Source organism: Diplotaxodon limnothrissa, linkage group LG12, assembly GCF_057381915.1.
Source record: "Diplotaxodon limnothrissa isolate DT_005_m linkage group LG12, D_limnothrissa_male_GT1.1, whole genome shotgun sequence".
In the NCBI taxonomy this organism is placed as follows: domain Eukaryota; kingdom Metazoa; phylum Chordata; class Actinopteri; order Cichliformes; family Cichlidae; genus Diplotaxodon; species Diplotaxodon limnothrissa.
Window position 1 is genome coordinate 34509643 of NC_140607.1, and position 26888 is coordinate 34536530.

Consider the following 26888-nt stretch of genomic DNA (forward strand, 5'->3'; position numbering starts at 1 on the left):
ATCAATAAATCAATCAATATCCTTAAAGAGTCTTCAGCTAATGTTTGCTTTTATTTAAAGTTTACTGTGATATTTCCCAACAGTAGTACTTATTCATTGTCCCGTATTGAATCAGAATTATTTTTGGTGATAAAGTGATCATCAAAATTAACGATAAGAACATCAACTGGTTTTTGTCCAAAATATGAAGCTTACATTTTAATATATCTCTACACAGACTACTTATCAGATGCAATAAGTATTTTATAAAAACAAAAAACAATCAGGAATTGAAACATTTTTATCATTCTGAAAAAAGAGACAAGCTGTGCCAAAAAATGGTTATATAGTGCAATAAAGTGTTTTCTGTAAATAACAAACCCATCTGAGCCAAAGACATTTTGTGCTTTTCGTGAGATTATTGACACCAGTCATTGTTTTTAAATGGAAAAATATGCATTACTTCCTGCAGTAAAAATCATATGATGCAAATTAAACGAGATCTTTACCTAAATGATTTATATGATTAGTTTACATTCATTCATGTTTTTACTTAGCAGGCAACATTTTCTGCAGTAAATAAAAGAAAAAGGAAAAAAAAGATTGACAGTGATTTTAGAACAAATGAATCAATTTGTAATAATTTGAGTATATTATGTTATATGGAACTACATAAGTGTCATCTATTATGCAGCTATAACAAAAGTATTTGTTTATTAAAAGCTTTAAAACCAAAAGCTATCAAAGTTAAATCAAACTGACATTCAGGTAAAAGAGCCCGTTTCATAAAATGGTGCAAGACTTATCTCCGTCAGCTTTCTGTACATATTCTTCTATCCAGTCATTGATTTGTTTATCATGTTCTAGCTGTAGTTGGTTGATATCTTCTTCAATTGGCTCGCCCTCATTTCCTATAGAAAGATTGTAATTCAGCTCATCCATTTCTTGTTCCTGTTTTTTCTTCAGTCTGTCAAAGTCTCTCTTGTATTCTCTCTTCATGAGCAGATGTTTAAGTATGATGGCGTTGCTTTTTTGTTGTTTTTGCTTCATGTCTTCCATCTCACTGTCATGCTTTGCTCTCAACGCTGCAAAATCTACTGAATATTTCTGTCTGAACTCATTGAATTCTTCTGCTTGCTTTCTGGCTTCTTCTGCAATTTTCTTCTTCATTTCCTTGACTTTTGCCTCATAGATATCCTGCGCTAATTTCCAGTCTCTCTCCTCTTGTTCTCTCCTGAGTCTATCTTGTTCTTTTATTTTGCTTTCATATTCATTTCTTTCCTCATCATATTCTTCTTTGAGCTTTATAAGCAGCGCTTGTTCCTCCTCTTTCCTCTGTTTGTCTTCTTGATTTCGTTTCTCCCACCATTCTTTGCGTTCTTTTTCCCAAGCTTCGCGTTCTAATTTCATCTCTTCTCGGTTTTCCATCAGCTTTCTGTCAGCATGTACATTTTTTTCACATTCTGATTTTATTTTCTGCTCAAGAGCTTCAAGTTTTTCTTCCCACTGCATTCGGAGTTTTTCTTCATATCTTATTGATGCTATGGTCTCCTGTTCTCTCTTTTCCTCCTCTCTCTTTGTCTTCTCTTGTTCCTGGTTAATCAGTTCTTCCTTCTCCTTCAGTACTTCTTCTTTTTCTGCTCTTTCTTGATCAATTTGTTTCTTTTTCGCCTGAATTTCTTCATCGCGTTTCCTTTGAAGTTCTTCCATCTCTTTCTCCATATCTGCTTCTTTCTCTTTTAGGATCCTCTTCATTTCCTTTTGTATGGCTGCCTCAGCTTCTTGGAACATCTCTGTAGTGTAGCAGCTGCCACCATTTTTCTTCACCATTGTTTGTACTTTGTCTAAAAGCTCTGCGACTTGTGAATGATTATTTTGATCTCTGTTGTTGAAAACATGGTATCTTCCTCCACAGTCGTCAATGAGGTTTTTAACAAAGTCATCGCTGACTTCTTCCATGTAACTCTCTATTGTTTGATCTTGAAGATCATCTCCTCTGGTGAATATAACAATAATGAAGTCTTCTGATTTCTTGCCAAAAAACTCCTTGATGAGCTCTACTGTGTCTTTTTCTTCTTTGGTAAATCGACCAATCTGCACTACCAGTAAGAACGCGTGAGGTCCTGGAGACAACAAGCTGATGCATTTCACAAGCTCCTGTTTGACTTCATGGTTGGACAGAGTCGTGTCGTACAAGCCTGGTGTGTCGACCACAGCAACTGGATGGCCGTCGACCACTCCTTTTGCTTTTTTGCAAACCTCTGTCACTGACTTCATGCAGGTTTTAGAATAAAAGCATTTTTGGCCTAAAATGGTGTTTCCAGTTGCACTCTTCCCACAGCCAGTCTTCCCAATCATCACTATCCGGAGAGCATCTGGGCTGTGGTTGGGATTATCAAAGGATTCTGTCTTCTGTGAAGGGTTTCCTTTGAGTTTAATCAATCGAGGCTTAACAATCATTTGTCTTGTGAAGCACTTAGATCCCATAGCTGTCATCTTCTCCACAGTGTGCAACACCTCAGAGACCTGCTGCTTGTCTTTGATGTTGAAGATGATGTTTCGTCCTCCACACTTCTGACAGAGCTCCTGGATGTTTCTGTTTTCACTAACAAAGTTGACAACAACTGGATCTGTGGGATCTGATTCCACTGCAAAAAGAATCATGGTGAAGTCGATGACCTGAGATCCAAATTCATTCTGGATGATCTCTAACTCTCGCTTGTTTTCGTCACTGAGGGGTCCCACAGGAAGGACCAGGATAAAGGCATGGACACCTTCGGGATTCCAGAGAGAAACACATTGTTTTTTGCAGCTCTTTATTGCCTCAGGAGATTTTCCATACAAAGCAGGCATCTCTACCAGGGACACTAAACGTCCACACACCTGTGTCTCCTTCTTAACACATTCTGAGGAGTCAGCAGGTTTACCAAACTGGTGTTTTCCTACAATGGCATTGGCTGCTGAACTCTTCAGAACTTCATATGTCCCACACAATACCAGGTTAAGAGGCGGTTTAAAAGCGACTGTTGTGGTGTCAGCTTCTTCACCTCTGTTTAGATAGCCTCCTCTGTTTTCATTCACTATGCTCTCCATCTTTTCCATGAGTTCTTGAAGATCCTTTTCTGGCAGATCTTTTTTGTCAAAGTTGATTCTCTGCTGCCTTTGTCTACAGTCCTGTATGAGTCGATCCACAGCTGAATTTTTTTTCTCCTCACTATGTGTCAAAATGACCATTGCATATTTAAAAGCATCTTGACCAAAGAATCTTAGGATGAGCTTTAGTTTTTGTCTGTCTTCTTCACTGAATTCAGAAGGCTTTATCAACACGAGGAGAACATTTGGTCCAGGGGGGCAAAGAGCCACACACTTCTTCATTTCATGCTTCACCTTCTCTCCAGCTAAACTGAAGACATCTGAAGTTTTCACTATTGTTAGGCGTGTTTTCCTATACTGTCCTTGAGTGACTGTAGTGGATGGGGACACCTTTTGCAGAAGATCCCCAGTCAAATCTTTTTTCCCAGTGATGAAGTTGGTTAGAATTGATTTTTTACTTTGAGTCTTTCCAAAAACCAGAATCCGAAGTTCATATGCTGTAAATCAACAAAAAAATTATTACATGTGTTCCAGCACATACATACATATTTATATCTTTTATTTCTTTTATTCTTTTTTAACTTTAATGTTTTTTTTAATTATTTGTAAAAAAATATCTACTCTTTACGGGGAAGTGTTCAAATAATCTTTTTAAACTCTCTTATCCTTCTCCCCCCACTGTGAAGGTGTGAACACCAGCCTTTTTAAAATTTTGGTGCATCAAATGATAATGTGCTAAAGCTGCTTGTATGTCTCACTAATGCACAAGGGGGCACATTTAAGAAATTTGGGGAGAGTCAATGCTTTTTATAGCTGTAGTAATTGTCCTTTAGTTTGTAAATTAGAAACGTGTAACATGTTCGGGATAAGTGTCAAACAGCTTTAAAGTTTATTGTTTCTAGATTCGGATGTTCATGTGTTTTGGTCAGGGTTGGACTGGGTCAGAAAATTGGTCCTAGCATTTTTTAATCCCATTATGTCCCTTCATCGTTGTCTTACCCTGTGAATTTCACATTCCTTGATTTCTTCCTCACTTCTCCATAAAGCTTTGTTACTAGTTCTTGCTAGTACTACAATTAGCTGCACCAATTTTTAGTTTCTTTTTATTGTTTTCATTTTGTTTTCCAGCTCCACCTCTCCGCCACTTCTTCCTGACGAAACTTATGCGTATGCAAGATTACCAGTCCAGCCCTGGGTTTGGGTAAAGTCATAACTGTCCCTACTCCCAACATAACTAGTGTTTCTAACTGTCATTCTAAGTGTGTTAACGGGAGTAAACGTGGCTTCTGGTTTTGTTAATAATTTTCTTTGTCACCTTTATCCTCCCTAACACATCCTTATTTTCTTGTGACTTTTGCCTAGCACTGGGCTTAACCTGGATTTTAGCTGTCCTCGTCATGCTCAGATACTTGCATTCTTTCTGTCTTGCTATCTGTGTTATGTTCTGATAAATCTCGCCAGACTCACCGCGTGATGAAAGAGGTTGTGATGCCATAGTGCCACTGTGATAGAAATATGAGAAATTGGTTGGTGTCTGTTGGATGAAAGAAAAAGGAAGAGAAAGTTGTCATCTAATAATAAACCATCAGACAAAAAGAATCTGAATACATGGAACTTTAGAAGAAACCTTAAAACTCCAGAGGGCTCTATCATGTGGTGGATATGATGCCACAGGAGCAGGTAGAATAAGTGCAATATCATTGCCACTATAGGATCAGCCTGTGGATAGCATGGCTACAAATATTCTCCTTATCAGATCTGATAATAATGGCTCAGGTACTGGAGTACAAAATATATGTTTTATTTAATAATTGCAGTGTCATTACATTGTTTTCCCTATGGTTATGAGAAGTCAAAAAGTTTTGACAAGACCTGAGAATGTGTTGTATATGTAGTATAGTGCAGTATAGTGGTGTGGTAAAGGTCTGTCAGTGAGTGCAATAATATTATAAGGCAGAACTGGCAGTTGTATAAAAAAAAATGGATGTTTAAAAAATGCAAACAATCATCAGAACAGTTTAGTATCAAAAGGCTTCCAACTAAAGTTGAATTATGAAAATAAATAAAGTAAGTCTAAATTATTTATTCATACTGGTGAACCTTATATGTAAATTCAGCTTGGAGAATTAAAGTCAGCTTCTTTGTACGTAGGATTTAAAAACTGACATGTCTGGTATTGCTCGTATCATGTTGTAGAACATTCACCCCAAAGTATAATATGAATATATACAAAATGCGGTACTTTAACTTACCTGCATTGCTGTCATACACTTAATTAATATACACAGTTGTGACTAATCTATTTAAGACCACACTCTTTTTGTAGCACAATTACAGATTTTATTAAGGACTTGAGTCTACCATGACCTACAAAACCGAGAACAGATGCAGTTATAGGTTTTTATATTCATTGCCTTTACTCTTTGTGAATGTACTTACCGGGTGAAACTGCTGATCGTCCTCAGCGGTTTTAAATGTTCCTTTGCAGATCCAAACTGAATCAGGTCACTCGAAAGTACCTTTTATTAACAGAATTGGGAGGTGTTGCCCTGTACAAGTATGACAGCAATGTAAAGGCTCTATCTGATAGAGTTAGAGCATTCTCTGCATTGTTTATGCTCGGTTGCATCTTAGCATAAAGAATTTTTTTCTTTCAGTTGAAATCTATCATAAAGGCTCCATCCACCGAGTGAGTCTTGATAAACTAAAACATACAGGACATGTAAAGGTCTTATCTAAGACTCCAATCACTGATGACTGTTTCCTGTTTGATGAGTGTCAGCTCGAGTCACGTCGCCACTCTGGCTTACAGCTAGCAAATGCTCAAATGTTTACTAAAATATTATTGCGAGTGCTTCACTTGCTACCCAGGGCAATGAGCAAACCATGGGCCAAAAAAAAGGGGCTTAACTTGTCTAACTGAAGGGAAGAAAACTGAAATCTGTAGATTTTGGTCCATCGGTAAAATACCATGATCAAAAGAGTTCTAAGAAAGGTGTTCTAAAAATGTTCTTTTTCTAAAACATCTCAAATGTGGTTAATGTCCTGTATTTTTTGTGTTTTCAACTGAATCTACACTAGTGTGTCAAAACAGCAACCATTTAATTTGGTTTATATTTACAGAAAATCGATAAACTTTTAGGATTTTAGGGAGCAAATACTTGTGAAGGTCAAATTTGCCTCAGAACACTAGAATAGAACACATTCAGATAGATGGTTTTACTGTCGGATGAACTGAATTGATACAAAACCTGATGAATGTAAAGCAAAGCTGAATCAGTCGGTCAGTCTGTGAGAGAACGGGCTTCACTCCCCGTTCAGCAGGAACTGCAGAGGGTCTACAAAATAATCTGCGGTGACCTCTTCTCCACCAGTGCTTCAGAAGTATCCAGTTTGCAGCCAAACACACACAGAGCCAGACCTCAGAACCAGCTATCATTATAAAAACATGCCTTAACCTGGCATGCCACCCCCATCTGGGTGCCATGATTTAACTGTGATAAGATACTACAGAAATTTGAACTGGTTTTGGTTTCTAAATTGATACAGCCCTGCCATTTAATTCAGCGAACCATTCTTTTAACTAAATGATACTTTGTAAATCTATGTGTATCAGCGTTTGATTTAGTTCATACTTTTACTACCACAGCTGTTTCCTAGTTAAATATAATTTGACCCATATGAGTTGGAAAGTCCTGCTAAAATTATTTTGTATTAAATAATAAATAAACGGCCAAAAGTAATTTACAGTTAATGCACATTATATTACTTGGATTTATGGGTGTAATATACACTATAATATTAAAAGCATTGGTGTCATATCATTTAATCTTTGAATTTAGGTGGTTTTCATTATGTTGCCATGCGTGTATGGAATTAAGCACTTCAAGCATCAAGCAGTCTTCACAAACATTGTTGAAAAGTAGTCTAGGGTTAAGGAATAGGGTTGTTCTAAAGACATCAACAGTTTAGTTTATGTAAAATGTATGCCCTCCTAGATATCCCACAATCAGTTATAAGTGGTATTATAAATGGTAAAGTGGAAGCAACTACAGTAACTCAGCCACAAAGTAGCAGATCACATAAAGTAAACTTGTGAAATTAACAGCAGTTGGTATGTAGGTATAATATTTAGGTGGCCCAGTACTTTTTTCTTAATAGTGTTTCCTCTTCAGTTCCATTTTTCTTTTATGTCATGTTGTTGAGAGTGTTCAAAAACTTTTGGATTATACGAATTGACCCAAATTCATTTATGATATTTTATACCACTCTTGTTTATTGGACGTGGATTGGAGAACATCTGAGTATATGAGCAGTGTTTGAAGTTACAGGCCTACTTAGGACTTGTTGCAGCTGGTACAGTAATTAAAAGGTTCACAAGATGAAAATGTTATTGTCAAAGTTCAACACTGGAACTAAAAACCCAAACTGAAAACAGGTCAGCTGAAAAAACCTTTATTAGGAGAGTTTGAAAGGAGTGCTCTGTTCAGCTATTACAGCAATGAAATGGCTATGGTTGACTGAGAAACAACATTACTGACATATTGCTCATTACTGATGTCCTGTGAGTGACATTGTGATATTATCATGCAGTCAGTCAACAAAAATAATTATAAATGAATTCATTTGAGCTTACATTTTGTTGCAATTGATGTTTTTGCAAACATGTAACCACTCGACTACTTACTTGCGATATTTGTTAGGACAATATATAACCATGTAACTCGAATGTCCATTAAATTGTTTTACCAATGGTTTTATTTTTAGTGTGTTCATGCTTTTAAACTTGTGAAGTACTCTTTTCTTCCTTTAATCACCCAGGACTAATATCCTATCACTAATATCCTGAATATCTCAGCTGAGTCTTTCAGGTATTAGCCTTCAGATAAAATGTATAATGAATGTGTTGACTACTTCCTTGTGAGTCACTATGTCCTATCTCTTATTTAATGCCAGCACTGAACAAAGTTATCCGTTTGCTACTAGATAAGTAATATTATCAGATCACTAAACATTTGTCTTTCATCTCTGTGAGTTGTCAGACCAGCAGACAAATCGTAAAAATGAAACTCAGTCTTATCACATTCCTTTATGCACATCAGTGCAACACCCACAAACAGTCCACCATATGTACTGAATGCCTTGACTTTAAAAATTACCATTTAGATGTCAAAACCACGTGATGCTTTACAAGCAGTTTGCCGTTATAACACAAAGTGGGCAATTGAGCCAATAAAGCTCATAGACTCATAGAAAAAAGAGTGACGCATCACACAAAAAAGTTTGAGAATATAATTTTATCGAAATCCTTAATAGCAAAAATGAGATATGTAGCATTCTTGGTATTCTGAAGTTGTGGTGTAAATCTATGTCCCAGTGGTCATTAAAATTACAGTTATAGCTGCCATGTGGCAACACTTGCTTGTAGAAGGACTTTTTAATGGGTGTAACCACCTATTATAAAGCTTTTATTTAGCTTTAGTTTGTCGGGGGTAAGTGCTGGATATTTTATCACACTGCACAAATTAAAGAAGTAACAAACTATATCAAGATTCTATAAAGGAAATTAACCTTAGTTTTTTGTTTTGTTTTTTTACTTTGCATTCGCATTTTATGGGAATAAACTTAAACTTAAAATCAAGCACATTTTATATTCACTGTGTTAGGAACACTAACTTCTATCTTACTATAGCTCCCAACATTGTTATGCACGCTTTCCGGTTGACCCCACTTCTGTTTTTATGGGCAGTGATTCTTGTGAATAAACCAATTCTGCCACATCAATTATTACCATTCCTACTGAGTCCTGTAATATTAGGACTTTGCTGCCAACTGGTGGTAGACAAATTAAAATGGAGATGGTATTGGCGTGAGTAGATCAAGCCTAGGTAATAAAGCAGGTCAAATAAAACATTTTATTACAATATTCTTAACTGTCCTTTTACTTTGGCTAAGTATTGCCAAAATATGTTTGTACAGGAGCAACCCTGACCAAAAAGCAATCATTGGGAGATGCTAAGTATGCACTAAACTTTGTTGATGGCTTTTTGAAGTGATAGAACACCTATAAAGTAAAGTACTGGACATATTTTACCAACAGGTCTGTACAGCTGTTCAACTAAGGAAAAACGGTGTTTTTGCCACTTTTTGCATGAATCTAAAGATCTTCATTATCTGCAGAGTTGAGTTATTTTCCCTGAGAACTGGCTTAGGTGTGGGTGAGCTGTTGCTTTCCAAGCAATGTTTGTTAAAACAGATCACAATAGGATGTAACTTTGAGTAAACAGATTATGCACGTAAACAACCCAAATTTATCGCCAGAGCCTCTGCACTGAGAATTCTACTGAAATTGATAAAATTAATAATGTATGTCATGTCAGTATTTTGGATAAATATTTGTAACTGGCAAATTACAATAAGTAGAACCATATAGTGTAGTGTACACATTATGTGCGGTTTCATTTTATAACTGTACTTGGTCATTTTTCCCCCAGCTTAAGTTTTAAGCAAACTAATTAACCATGACTAATATCAATAGACAAATCAACTCAGATGCTGGAGAAATGCAGATGAGAAATGTTGCACAAAAAGAAACAAAACATACCAAACTAATTCCCAGAAAGTTGATTCTGTTCATCTGGATGTTTAACTGGGACACTCCCACTGAAAACGCTATGGGCAGAAGAACAGAATCAACTTTCTGGGATTTTCCTTACCTGGATGATTGAGCATGCACCAAGATAACAAAGTAATTGTAATCACTGCTGGATTAAACAGAAATGAAGCTGTGGGGTGGGAGTTAGGTTAGAAGTGAGTGTGCAGTACAAGCCACAGTTTATCATAGCACACGCTGCAGGTGAACCTTAAAAGCAGAATTCCTGAATTTTCTTTACTAGTAGCTAAGAGTACATACAGTTTGGGTGTTCACCTGAAACTGACTACAAACCTACCCTGTAAGCTGTGTCTTACCTGTACATCTTTAGGCACTTTGTTACTACCAGCCTGTCACAAAAACCCATACTTGATTCCTAATTGTGAAAGGTTCACCTTTCACAATTAGGCTCCACCCAACAACTCCAATTAGGCTCCACCCAACAAAACAACTCAAACCAAGCTCCACTCCTTGTGGGCAGGTTTGAGTTGTTTTTCTTCCCTTTATAAGCACAGGTGAAAGTAATTAGTGTCTCTTCGTTTGACGCTGGAGTGGTGTGTGTGAGTCCTTTGTGCAGAGCACTGGTGTGGTGGATCTTGATTTTCCAAAGACATAAACCCCATAGAAAATAATATTTTGATTCTGCCACTGTTGGGCCTGGCATTAAGGGTTGTGCTTTATCTTTAGAAGGCCCAATTCATGTGAGAGCCTTGTAGTTGACTTCCTGTGTTATTTGTTGGTTGGAAGATGTATCTGAGGCACAGAAAAGGGCCATTAAAATGATTGTAACGATAAGCTAGTAAGTTGCTCGGAATTGCATTATCAAGCATGGAAAGTATTTATAGGGCCTGTATATGGAGTAAAGCAAATAATATGTCATGTGAAGAATCCATTTGTCTCCTTCATATGTATATTACTATTGTCCCACCTTGTTCACAAAAACAGGATCGATCTTTTATTCCTCAAGGTTTTCACATCTCCAAACATTAGCAACACAGAGGTTACTAAATTGGTGTGGCCAAAGAGAGTGAAAATGTCTGCATATTGTCTGCTTGTGTTGATATGTTTATTTTTATGTGGTGAAGTCAGGTGACTTCCACTGCAAGCAAATGTCAGTACAAATACATAAAAACTATCTATTTATCTTTTTTGTTGTTGTTGCCTCAGAATTATATTCTCAAGTTCTCTTTCATGCTTTGCTACCAAAACTGCAAAGTCAGTAATGTATCTCTGTCTGAATTCACTGAGCTCCTCTTCTTGTTTTCTGGCTTCCACTTGATTTTTCCTCCTCTTCTCCTCCACTTCTTCTTCTTAGTTTTCTTGCAATATTTTCCATTCTTATTCCCCTGTTCTTTTCTGAGTCTATATTCTTCTGCTCTGTTTTTTCCAACTCAAAATTGATTGAGCTTTTTCTGCCGTACTTGCTCCTCCAGTCTCAGTTGCTCATCTTGAAGGCTTTTTTCCTCCCACTCTTTTTGTTTTTATTTGCAATTTGTATTTATTTTCCTCTTTATTGTGTTCCCATTGCTATTGTGCTCTCTTTTCCTCATCCTTTTTCTTAATAAGTTCATTCTTCTGTCTTTCTATCTCTTCTTCCTTCTCCTTCATAATCTTTTGGATTTCCTTTTGAATCTCAGACGTGTCGTAGTCACCATCAAAGGTCAAAGCAAAAAGAACAAAATTGCTTTACACTGACATATATTAACATGCCGCAATTTCTCACCAAAATTGCTATATAAATATATAAAATACCATATTTAATGCACCTGATAGCTATCAATAACAATCCTATTGATTAGTATCCACTTTTATTAATGTACTTGTAGACTTTTAAAAAATTGACTTTCATGCAAGTACTCACCAGAAGAAGTATATCAGATGTTCATGTAAATGACAGCAACCACAAGAAAAGCAATTCACATGATTCAGGGGGCTGGGCTTTGTCTTTGTATGACATTCCTATTAATCCATCATTAACGGAATAATTTAATAAGTGAAAAACAAACGAAACAACGAAACAAAAGATATTTCAATAAAAGTTCATGAAAATTGTAAAAAGAAACATTTTTATTAAGCTTTCTTAATTTGTTTTCATGTATTCCTCACCTAATTTGGTAAATAAGCTACATTTCTTGATATAAATATCAAAATTACACTAAAAACAGTTATTATTGAATCTGAAATTCAAAATGAGGCTTAATTTTATAACTCAGCTTGTCCATTGGTTATTTTAAGTGATGTAAAGAACAATGCCTATAGTCTGTTTTTGATGTAAACTCAATTGCTAACATATTAAGTAGTCTCTAAACAAAAGGAACTACCTAAATCTAATTATACATTTAGGTTGTTTCTCAGTTATACTGAGTATGCAGTATAGTGCTAACCCCTAAACTGTCCACAAACTTTACCTAAAATCAGAGAAGAGAATTGTACCAGTATGATATGTTCAAAATCTGGCTTAAGTAAGTCACATTTAACACAAGTGTTCCCTATTCCTTTCCCTGGAGACTAAAATGTACTGAAACAGTGACTGTGTTCGCCTACAGCTCTATCCGGTCGTTTTAAGTGATGACGTGACGAATCCTACTTCCGGGCCTAAAGTAGTCTGCGTTTAATATGGCTTTTGTGTTGTTAACATGTTTAATATTATGTATTTTCTTCTATTTAATCTCAAAAAGCTCCTAAAACAGTCAGTGATCACTGTTGACCTCCAAACGACTTAATTATTGGTCAAAGCTAAAAGCACAGTGCCTACATTAAATCTTTTTACATATTGCTCATCCTTGTGTGTTCCATAGTGAGTGGTTTTCTTTATATGCTTACACAAGAAAAAAAATATGTCAAAGGCTGTTTTCATCTCTACTGCAAACCATTTCTTGGCAATTAGGAAATTTATATTCATCATGAGGTTTTAATGTAGGACACTGACAATGACTATGTTTATATGTAGAAACGTACATATAGAAACTTGTTTTCTTTTTCTTTTCTTTCAAAGGAAATTGCCTCCATTAAACACTCATTGATGTAGTAACTTCAAATGTTGCTCACATCCAAGTAATCATCACTAAAGTGTCATCATATCAGCATATCAATGTAAAAAGTCATAAGATGGAACAGTTTTTTTCTGTGGCTCTCCTCACGTGTTCCTGGATCCACTCATTTATTTCTTCGTCGTGAGCTTTCTGTAGTTCATCAATTTGTTTTGGTTCTGGACTATACCGTTTGAGCTCGCTCATTTCTTCTTCTTGTCTCATCTTCATTAGGTCAAAGTCCTTTTGATATGCCTTGTTCCTGCGCAGCTGTTGAATCATTAAGTCGTTGGTTTTTTGTTGCTTTAGTTTCATATTCTCAACTTCCCTTTCATGCTTTGCTACCACAACTGCAAAGTCAGTGGTGTATCTCTGTCTGAAGTCATTGAACTCTTCTGCTTGTTTTCTGGCTTCCTCTTGATTTTTCCTCCTCATCTCCTCCACTTGCTTTTCTAAGTTTTGTTGCAATTCTCTCCATTCTTTTTCCTCCTGTTCTTTTCTGAGTCGATCCTCTTCTTTTCTTCTGCATTCATGTTCTTTTTTTTCTTGCTCATATTCAGCTCTGAGTTTTTCCAGTCGTGCTTGCTCGTTCAGTCTCAGTTGTTCTTCTCGAAGTCGTTTTTTCTCCCACTCTTTTTGTTCGTTCTCCCAAGCCTCTATTTCTTTTTGTATTTCTTCGTTCCTTTGGTTTGCATATGTAGCTTCTTCCGGTTTGGATCTAATTTCTTTCTCTTTCTGTACCCACTGTTGTTGCTGAATTTTTTCCTTCCGTTTCCTCTCTTTTTCCTCTTCTGCTCTCTTTTCCTCCATCCTTTTCTTCTCCTCTTCCTCTTTCTTAATGAGTTCTTCCTTCTCTTGCAATGCTTTTTCTCTTGCAGCTCTTTCTTGTTGAATTTTTAGCTGTGCCTCTTGGAATTTCTTTTCATGTTCTTTCTCAAGGTCCTTCTTCTGTCTTTCTATCTCTTCTTCTTTCTTCTTCATAATCTTCTGCATTTCCTTCTGAATTGCTGCCTCTGCCTCTTTGAACATTTCTGAGGTGTAGTAGCCGCCACCATTTTTCTTCACCATTGACTCAATCTTGGCGAGCAGCTGACTGACTTGAGAGTGGTTATTTGGATCATTGTTATTGAACACATGGTATCGTCCTCCACAATCAGCTGTCAGTTTTTTTAGGAATCCTTCGCTGTCTTCTTCTATATAACTCTCAACTGTTTCATTTTTTAGGTCATCTCCTCTGGTGAATAAGATAATGATGAAGTCATTTGAATTCTTGCCAAAAAAGTTTTTGATGAGCTCCACAGTTTTTTTTTCTTCCTCTGTAAAACGACCGACCTGCAGGACGAGTAAGAACACATGAGGTCCGGGAGCCAACATTGTGACGCATTTCACGAGTTCCTGTTTAACATCATCGTTGGACAGACTTGTGTCGAATAAACCAGGTGTGTCCACCACAACAACAGGGTGCCCATTAATCTCTGTTGTTTCTTTTTGGCAGAGCTTGGTTACTGATTTCATACTGGCTTTCGAGTGGAAGCAGTCCCTTCCCAATATAGTGTTTGCAGTGGCACTTTTTCCACTTCCAGTCTTACCAATCAACACGATTCTGAGATGATTCTGAATTTCTTTTTGTGGAATCTGTCTGTTTTTCGGAATTTGTTCTTTTTTCGGAATTTGCCCTTTTTTCATATTTTTTTCAAAATGTATCTTCTTATTCAGTTCAGACATTACTTCAGGTTTCAATCCGAGCCGTGAAAGTTTTTGGCGAGGTCTTGGAATCATTGTTATTTTGAAGCCTGTTGATGCCCCACCTTTCATCTTTTCTACAGCATCCAATAACTGAGGGATCTGCTCTTGGTCATTGATGTTGAAGACAATGTATCGGCCAAAAAAGCTATGAACAAGTTCTTGGATTTCTCTATTAGTTTTTACATAGTTAACAACATCTGGGTGTGTAGGATCTGACTCCACAGTAAAAAGAATCATGGTGTAGTTGTCAATTTGGGATCTCAGTGTATCTTTAATAGTCTTCACCTCTTTCTTGTCTTCACTGGTTGGAGGATCCAGTGGTTGAACCAAGATGAAGGCATGGACACCCTCTGGATCACAGAGGGAAATACTCTTGAATGCTTCCTTCTTTGTTTCCTCCTGAGGTTTTCCACAGAGAGCAGGCAGCTCCACCAGTGAAACCAGACGACCGCACACCGCAGCCTCATTTTTAATACACTGAGATGATTCAGATTCTACTTTTCTTTCTCCCAGGATGGCATTGGCAGCTGAAGTTTTACCAACTCTAAATCTCCCAAACAGCACCAAATTCAAAGGTTTTAGTTTTTGGCTTTGAGGTACTTCTGTACTGGCCTGAGGGTTTTCATTCTGTTCCGGGTTTAAAGGAGGAATTAAACGTGGACTTTGCAGGTTTTCCTTATCAACTCGAGGTCTGTCATACAGTTCCAAATTCAAAGAAGAGTTTAGATTAGGAATTTGAGGCTCTTCAGTTCCATGTCCAGATTCTTCTTGTGGTTCTTCTACTAGGTCAGCAGTCTCTGTAAAGTTCAAATGTCCTCCCCTGTTGTAAGCCACAATTTTTTCCATCTCTCCCATCAGTGTTTCACGATCTGAGTCACAAAAGTCTTTTTTGTCAAAGTCAAGTGTGTAATGCATCTTTCTGCAGTTCTGGATAAAATGATCTATTGCTGTATTCTTTGCTTCACCCTTTTGTGTTGTGATGACCATAGAGTAGTTAAAGGCATCACCACCAAACAAGCACAAGATAGACTTCAGAGTGCGTCTGTCATCCTCAGTGAAATCAGAAGGATTGAGTACGAGCAGGAGAACATTTGGTCCAGGGGGGCAACGGGCCACACACATCTTCATTTCAAGTTTCACTTTTTTCACGGGCTGACTGAAGAGGTCTGTGGTTTTTGCCACTGTTACAGGTATTTTTCTCCATTCTCCTTGGACTATAGATTTCTTCGGTAATGTTAGACGAATAGGATTCTTTTTCCCTGTGATGAAGTTGCTTAGTGCAGTCTTTTCATTATCATTCTTCCCAAATATGACAATCCTGAATTGAGATGCTGTAGAAAAACACAAAAAACACATTAAATGCCATGTTGTTCCAATTTGCTTAGTGTCATAGTTGTCTTTTAATTTTGTGTTTTTGTCTTGCATTGATCTAGTGAAGCTGTTTAATGATAGGGGTCTTCCTGTCATACAAAAGCTTGCATTTGTTAAGTCTGTATCTGCATTTGGTGTCACTTTAAGGTTTTCATTTTTTAATTAATTGCAGCTAGTCATGAAAAGTAAGGTTGCCACCACTCTATATTGTAATAATTAGTTATTATTGATCTCGGACTCTCTTCCACAACATGTCTTTGTCCTGTCTTCCTCCACTCACCCCCACCCAGTCATGGCAGATGGCCACCCCTCCCTGAGCCAGTTCTTTTGGCAGTTTCCTTGTATTGTAAGGGAGTTTTTCCTTCCCACTGACACCCAAGTGTTTGCTCATAGCGGGTTATCTGCTTGTTTGGTTTCTCTGTTTCTCTGTCTTTACCTTACAATATAAGGCGCTATTAGGACATTGTTGTTTTAATTTAGTGCTATATAAATAAAATAAAACAGAATTGAAAAGTTCAGAGGGTTCTGGTGAAAAAAAAACAAGGATCATCAGGGGAAAAAAAGAGCTGCTAAACACAATGCGCGCGCACACACACACACACACACACACACACACACACACACACACACAGTAAAGTGTCTTTTGGTGGTCCAAAAATACCTGTAAGCTCACATTCCTGGTGAATGACTTTACAGTGAACTGGCTACTTGGATAATGTGTGGAATGAAAGATGTCAAGTCTTTCAACTCTTTTGGGAAGTCTTTCAGTGTTTAATAAATATTCAAACTCATGGATCTGTTACTTAAACATCTTTAAGTGTTGCTAGCTTGTATTTACTTTCTCAAATAGCAACCATCCTGAATGCAGGGATATTTTTGGCCATCTGCTGAACTCACCACGTGCTGCCATGTTTTCACCTTTTTGACCTGGAAACTTCAGCTGGACAAAATGTTGGAATCTGTTGGGGTTAAATGAAAGCAACAACAAGGGATTAACAATGAACTTGTGACACTATATATATATATATATATATATATATATATATATATATATATATATATATATATATATATATATATATATATATATATATGTATGTATGTATGTATGTATGTATGTGTGTGTATATATACACTCAGCAGATACAACCTTATGAAACAGGAGTGTCTACCTGTGGTATTTATGGGAGTGTTTTCTACAATGAGCTTTTCAGAACCATGAACTAAAGACATTAATTTGATTAGAGTTTGAATTAGAGGTCCTTCTGTATCTGCTCACTGACTTATTAGACTCATTTAACAGGGTGTGTCTAAGGTATCTCTCCTTTTGTTCGTTTGGATGGGGCAGTTTTTCTTTAAATCAGCTGACTTTGTCACACAAGAAGAAGCTAACAAGTGTTTAAATAATGTAAAATGTATTCTTAGATAATACATAAAGTGTTCTGGCATAAAACTATATTTCTGTGGTATCTTGGCAAATGTAATAATTAAGCATTAGTACATGTATATGATGAATACAGTTCAATGAATAATCTCTGACTTAAATGGCTTCAGCATAAATAACCTAAATATCTGAATTACATTTTGAGTCGAATTACATTGACATACTTAAACATGCTGCACTGAAATTGTCCCTTTGTCAGAGCATGTGGTAATACTACTTTTGATATACCTAAGCAAAAATACAATTAAAAGGTTGTTGTTGTTGTTTTGGTCTCTTTACAGTTTAAGGATAACAATTTGAACTCCACATACGTCCATGTATTTTAAATTTTTGTTAAATATACTTTAATGTAAGTACTCACCAGACGACTTCCTCATGGTGTCAAAGCTAATAATGAAGGTAGCACCCTAAAAGGAAAGCAGCTCACGTACTTCACTAAGGCGGAGCTGTGCTTATTATGACAGACAGGTGACTTATAACGATGACTGACAACTGTGGTACGTCAAGGAAACAGATACTGGATTTTTATGACTGTGACTTTACTTGTTCTCTCTACACTTATTTTTTCAAGTTCTTCCACAACCATAAGGCAAATGTTAGGGGCTCTAAACAAACAAAGTGTGGCAGTAAAAACTAGTATAACCTGTCCACAGGAGGATGTTCATAACTTTAGCCCACGTGAAATGAGAATGAAGTGTTGGGATTAAATCTGAAGCATGCAAACAGTCAAGATATGATGCTGCTGTTGTGAAACTATTTCTAAAAGCACAGCTTCAAATGGGCAAAAAATTACTGATACTGAAGCTGAGACTTCATACACCAATTTATATTTAATTAGTAGAAACCTAAACAGGTTGCCATATACAATTAATTTGGGTCAGAGGGCCCGGTGGCGCCAGTGTCCGGCAGCCTCGCCTCTGTCAGTGCGCCCCAGGGCAGCTGTGGCTACAATGTAGCTTGCCATCACCTGTGTGTGAATGTGTGTGTGAATGGGTGGATGACTGAATGTAGTGTAAAGCACTTTGGGGTCCTTAGGGACTAAATAAAGCGCTATACAAATGCAGGCAGGCCATTTATCTGTGTGTAACTGGAACGAAATAATAATCCCATGTATCCCAAGTATGCACTCATATTGTACCAGTTTTTTGAGTGTACTTCAGTTCAAATAAAAGAGTTTTAAGGGTTTAACCCTTCCCACTGACCTAAGGTATTTTATTATTATCCATTAAGGATATATATCAAAATGCATTTGAAACACAGACTCGTCTTCCTGGGTGTCACTGTCAGTGATTTGTAGGTTTCTGCAGCATGTCGTTAGTTGTTGGACTTGTTCTCAGCATTTCCTGTTGGCTTACAGAAATTTTGCACCAAAGCAAAAAAAGAAAAAAAATATGCATGTTCAGGTGACATTTCCTGTTTGCTAGTGACATCTGTAGCATGATTTGTTTTGTTTCGATTTTGACTCAACAAGTAAAGTGGTGTGGTTACCTGAAGGAAAAACAAACTTTGGCAGCACCCAACCTGCCCCCCCCCCCCCTCTCTCTCTCTCTTCAGTAATGACGCCTGACACATGAAACACCTTGTCAAACTATGCACCTGCCCAACCCTTTCCTTTCAATCTGACAATGTTCTGCGTTATCAGAAAGGAAAGAAGTGGTGGAATGTAACATAGTACTTTTTTCTTCTTTTAGTCTCCTACAGTTAGTTATTATTTAGGTATAAGATCATATTCATCCATTAATGTCAAATCGGCTAATAAATTATTTTTCTTTGTGATACACAAACCTACCTGGCAGTATATAAAGTTACTGTGCAGTAAAAATATACAAGGATGCAGTAAAACTCTGACCTACTGTAATGAAGAGCCAATTGGAGAAAAGTCTCAAACTGGACTCTCATGTTTATTTAGACTTTAGTTTGATTCCATTCACATAATTTATAATACAAGTCAATGCAAGCTAAAGAATAGGTGGTCCTACAGGTCAGTCACCTTTTATTAGTTTATTTCAATATGTTCACTTCTGTAAAGATTTTTTTTCTCAATCAGTCAAGCTTAATTTGTGTAGCATATTCTATTGAGATTTAAAGTGAAGATTTACATATGAATAATAAGCTGATAATAACAGACACCAAAACAAGCAACCAGAACATTTATAAGGAGTGTTCCAAAAAGAAGAGGTCAGTGTAATAACACACTGAAGTAAAGTTTGTATATTGACAGTCAACAGAGCTGACACACATACATGTTCCGTCCTCGTCGTAGCTGTCCTTTGGTGCAGAGCTCTGCTAGAAACACCAGCTAAAAAGTAAAATCAATAATCACAAAGTGGTTTTCTGTGCAGCACCATTACTTATTTATTTACACCTCTTTATGACCAATTTAACAAAGTGACAGGTAGCAATCTCCAGCTGATTGGCACTGCAGTGTAAGACATGCTTTCTCTGCCAGTGTGGTGATTGGACGATCTGATATCCTCGTGTTGGTGTTGTTCCCTCGTCATCATAAATAATGTTGTTCCAGGTTCAACATTGCAAGTGACCAATCACCTTCTCCTGAGGTCATCCGCGACCTCGAAAAAAACAAACGCCTTCAAAAAATCTTCTTCACTTGCGAGAAGAGAAACCGCCTCTGTAAGGACAATATGTATAATGCTTACCGTTTATTAAAGAAAAGTATCCTGAAATGCAAAGAATTCAAGTTCCTGGATCGGCGGACAGAAGCGGTTTCTCTTCTCGCAAGTGAAGTAGATTTTTCAAAGGCACAAAAGGGCGACGTCACAACAATGTGATTGGTCACTTGCAATGTTGAACATGGAACAACATTTATTATGATGATGTGGGAACAACACCAACAGGAAGATATCAGATCGTCCATGGTGATTAATAACATGAATATAAGAGAAAATATAAGAAAATAAGAACAATATTTTTTCAAAAGTGTTGTTGCAGTCTTTGCCTATTTTTTTACATAAATTTATCACTGGAGTGACAATTTTCAAGAATAAAAGGCTCCCTGTGAAATAAAAATAAATGTGCTTTGTCAGCAATTCTGCATCTTCCTTTTCCAATTGTCTTTTTTAAAAAAAGAATACATATATATTAACAGAGTAAATGCTTTTAAGTAAACTTCATTTGACCTGTGTCGAATGGCAAAAAAGAAAAGAAATCCAAAAATGTCTACAAAGTGAAACTTGCCATCCTGGCTGTCTTTTACAGCTACTCTGACCTGCATGTGCAAAACCCATTAGCTATGGTGATCACTTTATTTATACAGACTTTACATATAATACATCTAACGCTGAAAAACTGAACAACACTGAAACGCAAAACTTCTCATAAAATGCTACAAGCGCTATTTTGTGTGGCTTTCTTCACATGTTCCTGAATCCACTCATTTATCTCCTCTTGATGCACTTTTTTCAGCTCATCAATTTGCTTGTTTAGCTGCTCTTTACTGTCAAAGTGCAAACTTGATAATTTTAGGTTAGTCATTTGAATTTGTTGTCTTTTCTGCAGCTTGTCGAAGTCTTTGTCATAGGCCTTTTTTCTCCTGAGCTGCATTATCATGAAGTCATTTTGGTTTTGTTGACTCTGCCTCAAATCTTCTGTTTCATTTCTATATTTTTCCATCTCAGCTGATAAATCCTGGTTAAATCTCTGTCTGAATTCATTGCATTCTTCAGCTTGTTTTCTGGCCTCCTCTTCATGTTTCCTCATCATTTCTTCCAGTTCCTTCCTATAGTTTTCTTTCAGTTGTCTTTCCTCTTGTTCTCTTCCGATTCGTTCCTCTTGTCTTCTTTTGATTTCATATCTCTCTAGTTCCTGCATATGTTCCTCTCTGAGCTTTTTAAGTTGTCTCTGTTCCTCCCAAAATCTCTCTTCCTCCTCTAAACATTGTTTATCCCACCATGCTCTTCTTTCCTCTTCCCAAGCCTTTCTTTCTTTTCTTATTATTTCTCTGTTCTGTAATAAGATCCCAGCAGGAATCTCTTGTCTTTGTATTTCTTTCTGCAGAGCTTCATCTTCTTTATCCCACTTATAAATTTGGTCCTTCTCCTCCAATTTCTTAGTCCTTTGTTCTTCTTCTCTCTTTTTTCTTTCTCTATTCATATTTTCCTGTTGTTTCTTAATGCAACCCTCCATTTTTTTGGCTACCTGGGCTTGGTTTGCTTTTATTTCTTCTTCAAATTTGGCTGTTAGGTGTGTTACCTTGTTCCTCTTCACTTGCATTTCCTCCTCATATTTTCTTATAAGATCCCTCTTTTCACTCTCTATCTTTCTTGCTTTGTCTTTCATGATCTTCTGCATTTCCATCTGTATTGCTGCCTCTGCTTCTTGAAACATTTCTGAGGTGAAGTAGCCACCACCATTCTTCCTCACCATCATTTCAATTTTGGTCAGAAGGTGACTGACTTGAGAACGATTGTTATGATCATTGTTATTGAAGACATGGTATCGCCCTTCACAATCAGCTGACAGTTGTTTTAGGAATCCTTCACTGTCTTCTTTTATATAACTCTCAAATGTTTGACCTCGAAGATCATCTCCTCTGGTGAATATGACAATAATGAAATCCTTTGTCTTCTTACCAAAAAAGTTTTGGATGAGCTCCACGGTATCTTTTTCTTCCTTTGTAAAGCGACCAATCTGCACCACCAGTAAGAACACATGAGGTCCAGGAGCCAGTAAGCTGATACATTTAACAAGCTCTTGTTCAACTTCTTTATTGGACAAAATCGTGTCAAACAAGCCGGGCGTGTCAACCACAACGACAGGGCGCCCGTCAATCACTCCTGTTTCTTTCTGACAAACACTTGTCACAGACTTCAGACAGACTTTTGAATAAAAGCACCGTTTGCCCAGCATGGTGTTTCCAGTGGCACTCTTCCCAGATCCAGTTTTCCCAATCAGCACCATCCTGAGAGGCTCTCTGCTTTGTACCATCCTAATAGGTGGTGTCCAGCGATGTCTATAATTTTCTGGCTTTAAAAGGGATACATGTCTTGAAACTGGTTTCAGTGGAGGTTTTGGAAACATATCTTTTGTGAAGCTTCTGCAACCGACAGTTCTCATTGTTTCCACAGTACGCAACAAATCAGCGACTTGATGCTTATCCTTTATGTCAAAAACGATGTGTTGTTTACCGCAGCGCCTATAGAGCTCTTGGATGTCTTTGTTGTCCTTTAGAATCTTCTCCACTGCTGAAGACTGGTCAAGATTTGGATTTTCAACAATAAAAAGCAAGACAGTGAACTTATCGATCACACTCTTGAAAGTATTCTTGATGGCTTCCAGTTCTTTCTTGTCTTCATCAGTAGGATGGTCCAGTGGAAGGACCAGCATGAAGGCATGGACACCCTCAGGTTCACAGAGGACGACACACTTGCACGATTCATTCATCGCCGTCTCTTTAGGTTTTCCGTGCAAAGTAGGCAGCTCCAGCACAGAAACACGACGGCCACAAACCTCTGCCTGGTGTTTGGTCAACTCTGATGAGCTCTTAGATGGAATACATTTTCTTTGTCCCAGAATGGCATTAACAGCTGAAGTTTTCAAGCTTTCATTTCTCCCACACAGAATCAGGTTTAGAGGGGATTTTGTAGTTGTAGGCAACACAACGGGATCAGCGTCTTCAGTAAAAGTTAAATACCCCCTGTTATCACTTACTATTTTCTCCATTTGTTTCATCAGTTCTTGAAGATCGTGTTCAAGAAAATATTTTTCATCAAGCCTGATTTTGTGCTGTCTTTGTCTGCAGTCTTGGACGAGTTGGTTCACTGAGGAATTCCCTCCCCTGTCATTACATGTTGTGATGACCAATGAGTGTTTAAAAGCATCTCGTCCAAAGAAACTCACGATGAACTTCATTTTTTGTCTATCGTCCTCGGTGAAATCCAAAGGATTTACTAGGAGCAACAGAACATTTGGTCCAGGTTGGCAGTGTGCGATACACATTTTTATCTCATATCGCACTCTTTCTGCAGGCACAATGAAGATATTTGATGTTTTCAATAAAGTGAATGGAGTTCTCCTCCACTCTCCTTTAATTTCAGTAAACTGCTTGTTTGTCTTTCGATAAGGACAGTCATATCTTTCACTGATGAAAGTGCTCAGCGTTGTCTTATCGTCATTGTTTTTTCCAAGAATCACAATTCTGAGTTCAGATACTGTAAAAGACAAAAACAGAGGACAAACAAAAGAAAACAAAGGCATTACATATTGCTGCAATTTTATGACAGGAAATTATCAGCCCTTCTCTATTAATATCAAGATTAGAACAGGATTGCTATTATCCCAGGAAAGAGTAATGCTTTGTGTGCTGCAGAATACACTATTGTAGATCATTTGTCTGCTCTTTATTCAGTTTAATTCAATTTGATTTTATTGATTAGGCACCAAATCAAAACAGTTGTCTCCTGGGTTAGGGTGACATGAACCTCTTGTCGTATTTTATGGTAACACAGGCCATGGTTAGAGGTGTACATTTTCTCAATTTTCTCGTGTGTGTGTGTGTGTGTGTGTGTGTGTGTGTGTGTGTGTGTGTGTGTGTGTGTGTGTGTGTGTGTGTGTGTGTGTGTGTGTGTGTGTGTGCGCGCCTTTATTCTTCTTTATGGGACCTATATTATTCTTGCACACAAACATCATCTGGACCTACCAGTTGCCATCTTGTGCAAACAAAACTCCACCACACAGAAGTTCAGTTCAGTGTCTGTTAAATTTGAAAAAATTAAATACAATTATGAAGAGTTCAGTTCAGATTAAAAGCAAAATTAATTCATTGTTTCATTACTGCAAGCAATATAGCTAAAATATTTTTCTACTAGAAGCACAAATGTTCAGAAGTAAATGTTAGTATAAGGAGAAGAATTCGTTTCTCCAAAAAATCATAAACTGTTTCATAAACAAATGTATTTAAGGATAAGATGTTCACATGTTTAACCATTCAAGATTCTTTTGTGTGACAGTTGGAGGCTGGTGAATGTATAGAATTTAAACATAGATGTCGCCAAATATAGAATGGCATTGTTCTATATTGTAAAGAAAAAGAAACATTTACACTTTTATGTGGAATAGTGAGTAATACAGGGAGTGCAGAATTATTAGGCAAATGAGTATTTTGTCCACATCATCCTCTTCATGCATGTTGTCTTACTCTAAGCTGTATAGGCTCGAAAGCCTACTACCAATTAAGCATATTAGGTGATGTGCATCTCTGTAATGAGAAGGGGTGTGGTCTAATGACATCAACACCCTATATCAGGTGTGCATAATTATTAGGCAACTTCCTTTCCTTTGGCAAAATGGGTCAAAAGAAGGACTTGACAGGCTCAGAAAAGTCAAAAATAGTGAGATATCTTGCAGAGGGATGCAGCAGTCTCAAAATTGCAAAGCGTCTGAAGCGTGATCATCGAACAATCAAGCGTTTCATTCAAAATAGTCAACAGGGTCTCAAGAAGCGTGTGGAAAAACCAAGGCGCAAAATAACTGCCCATGAACTGAGAAAAGTCAAGCGTGCAGCTGCCAAGATGCCACTTGCCACCAGTTTGGCCATATTTCAGAGCTGCAACATCACTGGAGTGCCCAAAAGCACAAGGTGTGCAATACTCAGAGACATGGCCAAGGTAAGAAAGGCTGAAAGACGACCACCACTGAACAAGACACACAAGCTGAAACGTCAAGACTGGGCCAAAAAATATCTCAAGACTGGTTTTTCTAAGGTTTTATGGACTGATGAAATGAGAGTGAGTCTTGATGGGCCAGATGGATGGGTCCGTGGCTGGATTGGTAAAGGGCAGAGAGCTCCAGTCCGACTCAGACGCCAGCAAGGTGGAGGTGGAGTACTGGTTTGGGCTGGTATCATCAAAGATGAGCTTGTGGGGCCTTTTCGGGTTGAGGATGGAGTCAAGCTCAACTCCCAGTCCTGCTGCCAGTTTCTGGAAGACACCTTCTTCAAGCAGTGGTACAGGAAGAAGTCTGCATCCTTCAAGAAAAACATGATTTTCATGCCGGACAATGCTCCATCACACGCGTCCAAGTACTCCACAGCGTGGCTGGCAAGAAAGGGTATAAAAGAAGAAAAACTAATGACATGGCCACCTTGTTCACCTGATCTGAACCCCATTGAGAACCTGTGGTCCATCATCAAATGTGAGATTTACAAGGAGGGAAAACAGTACATCTCTCTGAACAGTGTCTGGGAGGCTGTGGTTGCTGCTGCACGCAATGTTGATGGTGAACAGATCAAAACACTGACAGAATCCATGGATGGCAGGCTTTTGAGTGTCCTTGCAAAGAAAGGTGGCTATATTGGTCGCTGATTTGTTTTTGTTTTGTTTTTGGATGTCAGAAATATATATTTGTGAATGTGGAGATGTTATATTGGTTTCACTGGTAAAAATAAATAATTGAAATGGGTATATATTTGTTTTTTTTTAAGTTGCCTAATAATTATGCACAGTAATAGTCACCTGCACACACAGATATCCCCCTAAAATAGCTAAAACTAAAAACAAACTAAAAACTACTTCCAAAAAACATTCAGCTTTGATATTAATGAGTTTTTTGGGTTCATTGAGAACATGGTTGTTGTTCAATAATAAAATTATTCCTCAAAAATACAACTTGCCTAATAATTCTGCACTCCCTGTAGTAGCCAAAGTATCAAGTACCATGCACCAAGCCATATTATAAAATATAATAAACATATAACTTAAACACATACATGAAATAATTCTAAATCATTATACTCAACAAGTGCATGAGTATCAACATTTTTAGTTTCTGCAAACTTTAACTTGACAAAAACTGTGATAACAAACAAATACTTAATTTATAATGCAGACAAAAATTCCAAATTACAGCTTTCGTGCTGAATACTGATTTTGCTTCGCAAAGTAAAAATCTGCTGCACTTACCTGAGGCTGTGGTATATTTTACTGGAACATCATTCTGTCATATTTTTGGTTGAAGTCACCGTCATGTCGGTTTGTCTGTTTTTAAGGAAACCAGGATGAACATAGTATATGTTGAAAATAATGAAAAAAGAAACAACTTTTTTTCTATTAGAATTTTACTAAAGTTTCATGTTTGATAATGCTAAATTTGCAAAAATATTCAAAAATTTACAAATATGCATTACATTTGTAAATAGTGCTTAAAGGTCTTACTAATCTATGAACTAACCCCTCTGTAGAAATAGAATATATAGACAGAAATACAAACTGGATTTAAAAATGTATTTTCCAGAGTTTTGTACATTTCTATTGGAAAATAATCATTACTTCTAAACATGCTAATGACATCACCATAGACCTATGTAAGTTTTTTTTTTTTGTCACTAAATATGCAGCAGGTATTTATTTGACCCCACTTAAGTGCTTTACCACACACTTTCTTTCCAGTTGTTGAAAGTTACGAATGACTAAACAAGATTTGGATTGCAGATATACACAAACAATATGCATTTAAACACACAGATATTCTGTTTTATACTTACCAGATACCAGATAGGAGAGCTGCTTCAAAATAGAATAATGTCAAGGAAGAGTTTGTGTGAGACCTAAACGGCAGGATA

General features: G+C 37.1%; 4 protein-coding genes across 4 annotated transcripts in view; 1 reads left to right on the top strand and 3 right to left on the bottom strand.

Moving 5' to 3' along the window:
• The window catches only part of prdm6 (PR domain containing 6), a 123728-nt gene that overhangs the window by 54941 nt on the left and 41899 nt on the right, over window positions 1–26888 (top strand). The gene's annotated exons all lie outside the window — the stretch shown is intronic.
• LOC146621742 (GTPase IMAP family member 8-like) lies at window positions 763–4567 on the bottom strand. The gene is made up of 2 exons (XM_085366858.1): window positions 4540–4567; window positions 763–3569 (listed from the first exon to the last, which is right to left on the bottom strand). The coding sequence occupies exons 1-2, from the start codon at window positions 4565–4567 to the stop codon at window positions 763–765; spliced, it is 2835 nt and encodes a 944-aa protein (XP_085222984.1).
• Window positions 12826–16780, bottom strand: LOC146621743 (GTPase IMAP family member 8-like). Its single transcript, XM_085366856.1, has 2 exons — window positions 16768–16780; window positions 12826–15830 (listed from the first exon to the last, which is right to left on the bottom strand). Exons 1-2 carry the CDS (start codon window positions 16778–16780, stop codon window positions 12826–12828), a joined length of 3018 nt encoding a protein of 1005 aa, XP_085222982.1.
• On the bottom strand, window positions 20648–23494 carry LOC146621744 (GTPase IMAP family member 8-like). The gene has a single exon (XM_085366859.1). The coding sequence runs from the start codon at window positions 23267–23269 to the stop codon at window positions 20648–20650; it is 2622 nt and encodes an 873-aa protein (XP_085222985.1). The 5' UTR covers window positions 23270–23494.

Bases quoted from the DNA above. Each gene is read 5' to 3' on its own strand.
- LOC146621742 (XM_085366858.1), bottom strand. From the start codon at position 4,567: ATGGCATCACAACCTCTTTCATCACGCG. The intron at 3,570-4,539 runs GTGAGTCTGGCG...GTTGATTTACAG, and splicing joins ACAACCTCTTTCATCACGCG to CATATGAACTTCGGATTCTG.
- LOC146621744 (XM_085366859.1), bottom strand. From the start codon at position 23,269: ATGTGTATCGCACACTGCCAACCTGGACCAAATGTTCTGTTGCTCCTA.